Consider the following 12,422-nt stretch of genomic DNA (forward strand, 5'->3'; position numbering starts at 1 on the left):
CTTTACTTACTAAGTGTGTTGTTCCAACTTAAGTAAGGATGAAGTACATTTCTATTCATTCTACATTTCAGTGTAGAGCCACGTCAGTTAGTCAATAGACGGGAAACTTATCTGCATCTGACTGATTTTAAATGCCATTTTCTTAATGTCTTTCATTTTTGGTAAAGCACTTTGAATTACCTTGTGTTGAAAAGTGCTATATAAATAAACTTGCCTTGCAACTATTAATACACGAATGGTTGTTTCCTGGCTCTCAAGTGGAATACTTTACTGCCTGTCCTTTTCTTACATTGAACTGGCTTTGGACTTTAGGTTGTGTAAAGCAAGATATCTGAACGTCATGTTGGCTGTTATTCATTCTGATAACTGTTTTTCTTAGTTTTGATCGAACAAACCATTAATCAAATAAGGGAGAACATAATCTGCAGATGAATCTATGAAAGATATCCTCAGTTGCAGCTCTACTTCTTGTTTTAGTTTTCAGTCCAATAATAATTCATGGTGCTTAATTACTCTGAACTGCATGCATTTTTCAGCGGTGTGATGCATACCAATGAGTCATTAAATCCAACTTGTATTTATATAGCACTTAAGCATAATGAAAGGTGCTTCACAAACTCAAAACAAAACAATATATAAAGACTAACCCATTAGTTCATAAAAGAGCAACACTTTTCAGTCATACAAAGCACTTAATAACCACTTAACTTAATATAAACAGACGTAAATACAATTTAAAATAAAAAGCTTAAGGCTCTGACTGGTCTCTTAAAGCTATTCTGCCAATGCAAGACATTCTCATTAATAGTAGCTTTTATTTTAAATCATAATCACATATAGTTGTTCTTGTTTGGTTGAGTAGTTACATCCCCAATTTGTTTTAGCCGTATTTTTCCATTGAACTGTGTGTTTGTGGGTACTGGCTGACTAACTAAGTAATGACAGGCGCCCCTGCTGAGGCTGTGTGAGGATGACACACCAGCTGTTCAGTTAAGAGCTGTAAAAAAAAAATATACCACAGAAGCCACATTGAGGAAGTTAGTAATGACTCATCTGTCCGTGTCTAACACATTTAGACATCTGGACTATAATTAGAGGGACAGGAGCTTTACCAAAGAAGGTAGAAGCACCAATGTTAACAACAAGGACTTTGTAACCCTTTGATCATTAACACTAATCTGATCACAATTATTTCCAGGTAGGAAGTTCTTAAAAACCTGATTGAACCTCCTCTTTTACAGTTAACCATCAGAGGGAGCACCCGGAAGGACTGAACAGTCGTCGTCCTCCACGATGGCGAACCAGGACGCCGACAACCCTTCACACACCTCGTTTGAGAACTTCGTCCTAGCCCAGACTTGTAAGGATGTGAAGCATCACTTCGCTGTGCTCTGCAAGCAGCTGAATCTCAACCCTAAGGAGTTCGGGAGTTTCTACATCAGGTTAAAAGAAAAGCTAAACTACTGGAAGGCCAAAGCCCTGTGGAAGAGGCTGGACCAAAGAGCCGCTCACACGGATTACCAGCAAGGACAAGTCTGCACCAAAAACAAGGTAGGGGGAACCAGTGAATAATCTTTCTCTTTAGATTTTATATATATATATATATATATATATATTCATTTTTCTCTCCCATGATGACTATAAATAAAGAAATGTTCCTTCCTATTTTCTTCTATTTTCATTTTGTGGTTTTCTTCGTTCCGTTTTGAAAATAGTTTCATTTGTTCATGATGAAAATGTACTACATCATTTGACCCATACTGAACAGTGTCAGCGGGACCTTTTGGCCTCCCATGATCCGGGCTGTCCACATTTCAAAAAGTATAATGGAATATGGCCCGAAAATGAAACTTGTGCTTTTCTAATATTGTATATCTTAAATATATATGATATTACACAGTAGTATTCACGTGTTAATAAGCCACATTAATTCAGTCAATTTAAGTTTAAAACATTTTCAAATATATCTTTGTTGATTTAAAAAAAAAAAGAAGACCAATGACAAGCTAGAAATACACCCTTCATATTTCTCCTTATTATAATCAATCTGAGGCTTCTGTTTTAAGGAATGAGCTGCCAACAATATAAATGAAACCCTATGGAAACCTGTATCCATATGTATTAGTATCATCAAGCACAATTGACTTGCATTTGATTGATTTTGATCATTGAAAACTTAACTCTTGAGGCAATATGCCATGTACCTTTGTATATTCTTCTGTATGTGGCGCTCAGTGAAAAGAGTTTGGACACCCCTGATGTACAAGCTGATTCTGGAGAGGGGGAAAAGGAACAATACAAATATATAACTGAAAACCGTTTTTTCCTTTTGTAATACTTGGTTGGGATTGGATCATGTATGAGTTATTGTCCATTCCTCCTTATCACGCTAAACCTTTGACCCTTACTGATGATTAGATTAAGACCGACCTTGTTCTTTCCTGTTGGATTAATATAATGACACACTTTTAAGAAACTCTGAAAAACAAGGCTGCAAATGAAAAAAAAGAACTTGAGTATAAAATAAAATAGATATAGCCTATTAAAACATTGTGCAAGCCTTCAAACCTTAGTCTCAAACCTTGTTATTAGATGTCATGCTTTGAAACACTATTCTATATTCATGCCATCATTTCAAGGTTGTACTGATCGGCTCATTTAATAATAATAATAATACATTTCATTTATATAGCACACTTGAAAAACAACGTCATCTCAAGGTGCTTCACAATGCTATAAGGAGAAAATAATAAAACAAAACAAATAAAAAGTTATCTAAGGAGCATATAGAATCAAATATGGTCATTTAAAGAAATGATAAAGGTTAGAATAAAAAATAAAGTAAAGGACAGTCAGTAAAATGCGGTGCGGAACAGGTGGGTCTTTACATTTAGGGTAATGCATGCTTTGTTTTGTCGTGACGCCAACCCAAACAACGTTTCCTCATTTTCTGATTGCTATCATCTGTCCTGTCTGTTTGTCTCTCTCAGTGTCTGGTGCTGGGGGCGGGGCCATGTGGGCTGCGGACGGCCATCGAGCTGGCGCTGCTGGGGGCTCAGGTGCTGGTGCTGGAGAAGAGAGAGTCTTTCTCCAGGAACAATGTCCTCCACCTGTGGCCCTACACCATCTGCGACCTGCGCAGTCTCGGAGCCAAGAAGTTCTACGGGAGATTCTGCACGGGGTCTCTGGATCACATCAGTGAGTGACTAATGGTGGTCCTGTAGAACCAGGTTTTGTTTTTTTATAAGGGCCAAATTCATCGTTCAGTGATCAACAGAAAAATAATAATTGTTTGAGATAATGTATGGCATGTAAATAGTTCGGGAGTTTGAAATGGATTGAATTGCCTTATTGCATCAACAGGGCAATAACAAGGCCATACTTTACTACTATGCTTTTGAAAATGTTGGAATAGGTTTCCTAAAATGTGATCATCAAAGTCTGTTCAGAGATCTGTATTATGCTGGATATATGTAAAAAAAAGTTGTAGGATTGTCAAACAATGTCAATTCCTGAAAAGGCCAGAATGAACACTTAATTGATGCATTAATAATATGATAATTGATCAGCTACAGTATAGTTTTGACAATGAAAATCTTAAGTCCCAAGCTCCTCCAACAATGCAACATGAACATACATAAGACATAAACAATCAAAAAAAGAACATAACAACAAAACACCAACATAAAACAATGCAGTGTTGGAGAGGAGCTCGAGACACGGCAGCCATCTGAAACATCCATGAACTTCCTGTTTGCATCACTGACTGTATTTGGTACCTTGAATACCTCCCACATGAATAATATTGTGTGTTTTCAGGCATCCGTCAGCTGCAGTTGATCCTGCTGAAGGTGTCCCTTCTCCTCGGGGTGGAGGTGCACACAGGAGTGGAGTTTCAGGGCTTGATTGAGCCCTCAGGAGAAAACGGTACTAACATCTATCAAACCAGCAATCTCTTTCCTTGCCCTCTTTCATCAGTTGTTATAATGAACCAGCAGTATGTAAAGCAGTAGTTATTAACAAAGTGTCATGTGTTTCTGCAGGTTGGATGGCCAAGCTGCAGCCTGCTTCTCACCCGGCTTCTACTTTCGAGTTTGACGTCTTTATCTCGGCTGGAGGAGGCAGGTTCGTCCCTGATGGTGAGACAACACTGTGAACCACTTCTGTTCTTACCATTGCACTTGAAGACACAAAGATCTGCATTTAGATATTGTGCAAGAACTGGTTAAACACAGTCACCAACTTCCTCAAGTAGTGATATACAGATAACAAGATGTATCAGCCCCTATTGTTTTCTTTCCCACTCCATCAGGTTTCAGGCATAAGGAGCTGAGAGGCAAGCTGGCTATCGGCATCACAACCAACTTCATCAACAGACACACGGCTGAGGAGGCTCAAGTAGCAGAGATCAGCGGTGTGGCTCGCATTTACAACCAGAAGTTCTTCCAGGAGCTGCACACTGAGATGGGTAGGCATCCAAACAGCAGTGTCACGTACAGCAGGTCGGAAGAGGACGTCTTGATATGCAGTGAAGCAACCCTGTGCTCTTTTTCAGTGAAAAGGGAAGAAACCTCAAACCAACACATTTGATACCAAAGCTTGCACTCAGAGAGCACATGAACTACGAAGTAGAGTCGCTGAACCGTAACATTTCTAATAAGAATACCAGCGCTTCTATTTTCCTTGTATTGTTCTCCTGTTGTGGCTCGAAGCCTCAAGGCATGAAATGAATGTTCGCACTGTCAGGTCGGGTTCAATGTGAAGTGTGAAAAGGGTAGTGAGGCTGTTAATCTGGTTTGCAATCTTCAGTTCATTTCCTGTGACATGCAGCATTAACCCTTATGAAAGACATTCTTCCTCCCTAACCTTCTCTGTACCTTTTCTAATCTGAACACAGAAATTGTGTGTCACCTTTATCACCCTGTAGCACTATTTGAATGGCTTTTTAATTCACTACGACCTCCCTGTATCTCTGCCCGCTCCAGTAAATCATAAGCTAGCTAATGAGGCAGAAAATGATCACTCTCAAGCAAAAAATGCTTTTAATGTCAGCTTTCCTGATTCTCTTACATTATCTCTCTCTAAGCCCAGCATGCTTTCTCTCCATTTCACACTCCAGGTATTGATCTGGAGAATATTGTCTACTACAAAGACGCCACCCACTACTTCGTCATGACTGCCAAGAAGCAAAGCTTGCTGAAGAAGGGAGTCATTAAACAGGTGAGAACAACACATCCATTACCAAGAGAAAGTGTGATTCCTATTGGCAGCGGCTGCATCTCTGGACAGGAAAAAGAGAAACAAGCCAGATGGATGAAGCAGCCATCAGGTGCTCCAGTGTGAAGAGATAGACTGTCAATCATCTCCTCTTTCTCTGCAGCCTGGCCCATTAGCAGCAGCAGTAAACCCAATGTAGTACATGTCACTCAGGATCAGAAAAAGGTCTCCATCAGATTACACCTCTTGCTCCGTCTCTGCAGGACTTCAGCGACGCAGAGGAGCTGCTGGCTCCTGCAAACGTGGATGAAGAGGCTTTGCGCTGCTATGCATATGATGCCGCCTCGTTCTCCACAGGGGGTAAACTGCCTGACCTCCAGTTTGCTCCAAACCATGCGGGAAAGCCAGACGTGGCCATGTTCGACTTCACCTGCATGCAGCGTGCTGAGAATGCCTCTCAGGTCAGAGAGAAGAGGGGGAAGAAGCTGCTGATGGCTCTTGTTGGAGATTGCCTGGTGGAGGTAAACATTTAATGTGATGTGGTGCAAACTTCCCCTAGTTCACTCTTTGAGCCACACATAGCTCTAAAGATGGTGGTTGATATGTCCACCTCTTTGATCTACAGCAGTGTTTCTCAAACTTTTTCATACCAAGGACCACTTAACCAATAAAAAAACACTCGCGGACCACCTAACTCCACAAATATCCAAAAACACATCGTTTTTTACAAATCGCCTGAATATGGTACAAACAAGTGGCCACATGTGTGATGAAGGTGTTTATCTGGGCTATATCATGCAATCGAAAGTGAAACTTAAGCTCGCTCCATTGCGGAGATATTCCCGCGAGAGTGCGGAAAACTTATTTATTTCAAATGTGAAATTTTACCAATATACTCACGGACCACTAGGGGGCGCTCACGGACCACCAGTGGTCCGCGGACCACACTTTGAGAAGCACTGAGATTCTACAGTGAAATATTTCAAAACTACAGATGAACATTCATGGTCCCCAGAGGACGAATCCCTACATGCTGTTTTATGTAGCCAACAGATCAAGTATTTTTCTTATCCTGTGATATCCCACACAATTTGTAACACAAACATTCACGGTTGTAACAAATGTAGTTATATCAGTTATATATTTTGGTTTTAAGTGAAATCGCTACCACATTGTAATAGATTTCCATGAAGTTAAGATATTCATGAACCCCTCAGGATATATTTCAATAACTTTGAGGACTCGTGTTTTTTGACAAACACTCTGTTCATCGGGTCAATATTTGGATTTCCGTAAAATAATTGTTAAGCTTTGGCCATTCAAACTAATTACATTCCTCAGATGTTCTGTTTGAATTGCTATTCAACACATGTTAGCATGCTAATCATAGACTGTATATATTTCGAGGGACTGCGGATGGAAATTAGCTTAAAGCTAAATCTGGCACTGTTAGGCTTGACACATCTGAATGTTTTAAGTGTTCATACTGTGCATTATCTACTGTGCATTGTCCCTGCCAAATAAACGATTAAATGAAAAATGAAATATAAATGCTAATATGCTAAACTAAAATGGTGAACATGACTTCATTCTGATGCTACCATTTAGCTTTAGCGGCCGTAACGCGACGCAGACGGACCCGGTGGAATCGAGGCAGCCTCATAAAAACCGCTGCTTACTTAGCCGTGAACTTTCTTACATAAAGCTTATGACTGTTTGAGCAGCTGTTTTATTTTCTGTAGCATGAGCTTTTAATGAGTTAAATGCTTATCATTGTAAGATTCACTGTGTGCTACAAGGAGTTCTTATTCTCTGTTCTCTGCAGCCTTTCTGGCCTCTGGGCACAGGCATCGCTCGGGGGTTTCTAGCTTCCTTTGACACAGCGTGGATGGTGAGGAGCTGGGGCCTCGGGACCCCCCATCTCAAGGTCCTGGCTGAGCGGTGGGTCTGCTTCACAAATCTACTGAGAAGCACACACTACAGAGATTTGCATATATTAGTAGTAGTATTTGCATATATTAGTAGTAGTATTTGCATATATTAGTAGTAGTATTTGCATATATTAGTAGTAGTATAGTTGGATCATATAGATGAGTAATATCATGCAAAACCCACTGAGGTTCTACTTATTTCTCTATTCCCTAATATAGAGCACTTTCAAAACCTGAAATTGTAGGGTCTACTATAAGTATGATATTTTGTTTCAAGGAAAACTAACATACGGTTTTAAATGTTTAGAAAGGGAATAGGTGGCCTTGAAAGTTTGGGAATATAAAGTATAAAAACCTAGCGGCCACATTGATTAGTATTCATGTGGGTCTCCTCATCAGCACGATTCCCATCTTGAAATAATTAGTGAGATGGGTAGTTGCATTGATTGCAAAGGGTGAAGAGAATATTTCAGCGTGATTACTTGATGTAGCAAGAATGAAACACTAAGGCTGGTCTGGACAAAAGTCATGTTGGCCAATTTGAACACGTAAAAGCTACCCGGTTAACCTGATGTTCGCACAGACGAAAACTGTCAAGATCCTCCCTGGTTCTTTGTATTTACATATACATGTGTCAAATAAAAGCATGTGCGTGTAGATGTATGTACTGTAATACCAACTAAATCCTTATATTCGTTATATGTTAAAGTTATTCTGAATAGTTTTGTTTCTGTTCATTTAGCCTGTATCATCTTACCTTCCTTTTTGAGTGTTAGTTTTTATATTACCGTTCTAATCAATGCATCTCTGTGTTCCCTTGGCTTTAAATGAATGTTTCCTCTTCTACAAACACACAGAGAAAGTATCTACCAGGTCCTGTCTCAAACCACCCCAGAAAACTGCAGGAAAAACTACGTCAGTTACAGCATCGACCCCAAAACTCGGTACTTGAGAGTCAACCTCTCCTCCATCCAGGCCCACCAGGTCAGCGCTGCTTTCCTCTATGTACTCAGATATCAGTCAGTTTCATCTTCATGAAGCTTAGGGAGGTCAAGGATGCAGATAAAAAAAACACATAATCTCATAAAAGTAAAGCAATGCGAAACTATACTTTACGTTCTGATAAAAGTACCTTGTCTATTTTATTCAGTATTATGTATTTGATATATATATATTATAGTAAAACTGCTGATACTTTGAATGGCATAAAGTAGAATAAAATGTATCTATTGCATTTTAAATATGTTTGTTTGCTTTACAAATTGTGCTGTGTAAACTAGTAAACTAGTGAAAATGTACTTTAATATGGATTTAGTCGACAAATCTAATGAGAAGAACAAAGTGTTTGTTTGTTTTGTAATGTCGAGTGGGGATTCAATAATTCAATATTATTCGATGACATCCGTTTTATTCTACAACAGCTTATTGTTCTATCTCTTTTCTTGACATATTCATTTTTTATATTATTTATATATTATTCTTTGTCTGTTCTTTGTATTTCTTTAGGAATAAATTCATTTGTGTAACATGTTGAAATGCTTGAACAGTACATTTTTAAATCCGCCACTCACGCAGTAGAAAACTATTATTATAATAATAATGTATCTACTTGTCTCTCTCTCTTCAGGTGCAGCACCTATATATCGTTGATAAATCCAATCCAGGGAGCAAGAAACCGAAGAATAGGTTTTCTTACCTGCGTCAAGGTCAGCTCCTCTTCACTGTGCAGCCTCTCAAGGCCTCGATGTAACGGTGGAATCACATTGTGATCAACATCATAACAATAAAACATTCTCTTACACAATATTTACACATCCCAGAAAGAGGTTTGTATGGCTGTGAAAGCCTCCCCACTGTGGTCGCAGAGCACGCTCTGATGAATTGCCTTTGTTTTCCCCACAGATTCTGCCAGTGGTTTTGAGGAGTTGTTGAAATGGTGCCAGAAAAACACAGCGGGTTATAAGAATGTGGCTGTAAAAGATTTCACACAATCCTGGAGGTCCGGGATGGCTCTGTGCGCTCTGATCCACCACTTCGGACCCCAGCTCATGTGACCAATTACTTTTTTTCATGTGATAGTTGGATTCTTTATATTAGTTCATTTGTTTAGTTGTGTAAACATGACACAGTCCTTTGAGACAAATCCACTCAGTCTCACTAAGCGGCTACTCTGGGACATACTGTAAGAATCACATTAGGGGCAGACATATCCTTGATTTGAAATGCTGTTATTTATGTTGTTGCATGTCCCATATAGCCTTTTCACAAACCAATTGGTGCAAAAAAGCACCAAAAATGTGACCCGCTCTATCGAAATCAGTCTGAAGTCGCAACGGCTCATTTCAAAATAAACGTGGATTTGCGTAAAAAAATAGTTTTTTCGGGGTTCGGGTGTTTTGTTTGATTTTAAATAAACAAAGTCTTGGCTTTCAGAATATGAAACTTTTATTTCCAAAATCACACGATAAATACATGTTTGAAGCTTGTAAAGGGACGAAGACAGGCACCTCTCCCTCGCCACTCTGCTGTTCCGCAGCGCAGCCCCCCTCCCTCCGGCTGAAATTATGAATGTAAGCGTATAGTAGCTACACGGCAGGGTCCGTTACAGTTTGTTTTCATCTGATTCAATTAAACAAAGTCTTGCCTTTCATAATATTTAACTTGTTTTGGCAAATTCAAATGATAAATACAACTTTGAAGCTTGTGACGGCATAATTACAAACGGAGAACGGAGGAGCGTCCACACTACAGCTTCAAAAAAAGCTTGGAGCTGGGCGTGTCTAAAGCTTGGGGATTTTATTCAAGCAACGCGACCAACAACCAATCACATGAATCTCCTGCCCCCGACATACAAAGCAATAGCAATGTTAAAACGAAGTAAACTGGATATAAAATCCCCAAACAGGCGAAAACCTACCAGTTTCACCCACTGACTCTGCCACCTCCCTCCATGCCTGGTTCCTCCGGTTTGTATCCCGGTAAATAGTTCTGGTCGGAAAGAACCGGGTGATTTGCTACCGTAATTTCTCGTTTGGAATATGAGGAAATGAACTGCGGTCTGGCTCTCCCAGCTTGCACGCGGTTTGATTGGCTAGCGCTTGTACTGGCGGGAATTGCAAAAACGGGATTTGATTGGCTGACGCCAGCTTCGAGCAAGCATCGACGCCGATAGATGCTTGCAACGCCTTGCCATGCTACCCACAATGCAGTTCGGCGAAGTTTGAAAATATCCTACGTCACCCCATTCAAATGAATGGGCGAAGCGTTGAAAGCATTTTTTGACGCCTGTAGTGTAGACGGGCCGTGACGCCGGAGACGGACCGCTATTCTACCCACAATTCAGTTCGGCGAAAAAGCGAGGCAACGTGACGTCACTCCATTCAAAGTGAATGGGCAGATTGAAGCTGTCGACAGTGTGGACGGGCCCTAACCTAACGTCACAGCAGGCACAACAACAGCCGGTGTTTCTCGTGAGGGTTTTCACGAAAAAACTACACACTAACGCAAAATTACACAAACACACGTATACACACACAATGGCGAGCTTCCCCCAGACCAGTAATCCAAACCAAAATATGTTTCCTCCGTATTATTTTGATCATTTGCTAATAATCAATCGGATCGATGGATTCCAGAGAAGAGGAAACTTTGAAGGCCTTTTTCTCAAAATAATGACTCGGTGACAGTCATTATATAATGTAATATATTTAGCTTAATATTTGGAGTACAACAACATTCCTGATATCATTAGAAAGCTAGGAATCTCCTCTTTCCAACAGTGTACTGTTCGGGTCAATGCGACTGATTTCGATGGAGCAGGTCACAAATGCACTTAAAGTTCCTTAGCCGTTAAAAGCATTTAGTGAAGCATACAAAATGTCAGCCATCTCACAACAACATGTTTAAAAGGCCTGGACATAACACTGATTTGACATCAAAAAGAAAAGTGAATATCTTTGATCATACAATGTACATGTCCCTTACTGTCTAGTCTTCTGGCGTGCAAATAAAACCCTGAAAATACAAATACACTTCTCAATCAAGCTAACATGCAGCTACTCACTGACCTAAATATGTCGGATAAATATTCTTTAAAATGAGCCTATTTCCATACACCGCTTGTCTTTAATGCAAGCTCATAATTTCTTCTTCAGCTACAACATTTAATCCCAGTTTTTCTTATTCCTCCACAGTGACATGTCCGCCCTGGATGAGTCCAGCGCTGTTCACAACAACCAACTGGCCTTCAGCATTTTGGAGAAGGAGCTGGGCATCCCTCCTGTCATGGCTGCCAGCGACTTGGCCAACAGTGGTCAGATAGACAAGTTGTCCATGGTCCTCTATCTCACCCAGGTCCAAAAGGCCTTCACTGTGCCTGCAAAAGGTAAACATCTGACTACTTATCATTTGCAAGGGTAACACAAATATCGAAGCATGATTTTAAAAGCCAAAAAAAAAAACACTTTACAATTTCCTACAGTTCATATTTTCATTATTTATGTAATTTTTAATGCTGTTTACAATCTGAAATATATCTGAAGACAATGATTGATGACAGCAGCTTCATCTTACGTCACTCTGTTGCTTAGACACTGCATTAGCATCACCCTAAAAGGGTCAGGAGCCTTCCCACTGAAACGTGTCTGGTGTGATTAAATGGCTGCTGTCTCTTTAAGAGCCTGTTACCCAGAATTCATTCGGCTTAAGTGGCTAGTGCTGAGCTCAGAGCAGAGCCAGCCTCTACTGGTTGTGCTGCTCTCCTGCATAAACCAGCAGAGCAGCAGAAAGAGCAAACAGTCAGTCACTGTGTGGCTTATGGGACGAGGAGCTCCTGAAGGGGATCTACTGTTCCTGCGCCCGAGCAGGATATTATCCCGGATATTTGTAGCAGAGGTATTTTCACAGTCTTTGCATGTGGAGTTTGTGCAGCAATAAATGACAGAGCCCCGCGTTTGTAGGCTCTGAAGTGGGTGTGATAGATGCTCGCCGTGTGTGATGCTCGCCGTGTGTGTGTGTGTGTGTGTGTGTGTGTGTGTGTGTGTGTGTGTGTGTGTGTGTGTGTGTGTGTGTGTGTTGTGTGTGTGTGTGTGTGTGTGTGTGTGTGTGTGTGTGTGTGTGTGTGTGTGTGTGTGTGTGTGTGTGTGTGTGTGTGTGTGTGTGTGTGTGTGTGTGTGTGTGTGTGTGTGTGTGTGTGTGTGTGTGTGTGTGTGTGTGTGTGATGCTCGCCGTGTGTGTGATATTCTGCTGCGCTGCACGGGATCCACCGACTGAGGT

At 40.6% G+C, this 12,422-nt stretch overlaps 1 protein-coding gene across 1 annotated transcript in view; it reads left to right on the plus strand.

Moving 5' to 3' along the window:
- mical1 (microtubule associated monooxygenase, calponin and LIM domain containing 1) overlaps window positions 1–12,422 on the plus strand; it is a 28,335-nt gene that overhangs the window by 2,251 nt on the left and 13,662 nt on the right. Inside the window, exons 3-14 of the mRNA XM_034202592.1 lie at window positions 1,242–1,551; window positions 2,991–3,198; window positions 3,820–3,927; window positions 4,044–4,139; window positions 4,313–4,468; window positions 5,120–5,220; window positions 5,481–5,738; window positions 7,043–7,158; window positions 8,006–8,132; window positions 8,776–8,854; window positions 9,051–9,198; window positions 11,342–11,532. Coding sequence (XP_034058483.1) covers window positions 1,294–1,551; window positions 2,991–3,198; window positions 3,820–3,927; window positions 4,044–4,139; window positions 4,313–4,468; window positions 5,120–5,220; window positions 5,481–5,738; window positions 7,043–7,158; window positions 8,006–8,132; window positions 8,776–8,854; window positions 9,051–9,198; window positions 11,342–11,532 — 1,846 coding nt within the window. The 5' untranslated portion in view covers window positions 1,242–1,293. The remainder of the gene's footprint in view (window positions 1–1,241; window positions 1,552–2,990; window positions 3,199–3,819; window positions 3,928–4,043; window positions 4,140–4,312; window positions 4,469–5,119; window positions 5,221–5,480; window positions 5,739–7,042; window positions 7,159–8,005; window positions 8,133–8,775; window positions 8,855–9,050; window positions 9,199–11,341; window positions 11,533–12,422) is intronic.

The sequence above is a fragment of the Gymnodraco acuticeps genome, unplaced genomic scaffold, assembly GCF_902827175.1.
Source record: "Gymnodraco acuticeps unplaced genomic scaffold, fGymAcu1.1, whole genome shotgun sequence".
NCBI classification, from domain to species: domain Eukaryota; kingdom Metazoa; phylum Chordata; class Actinopteri; order Perciformes; family Bathydraconidae; genus Gymnodraco; species Gymnodraco acuticeps.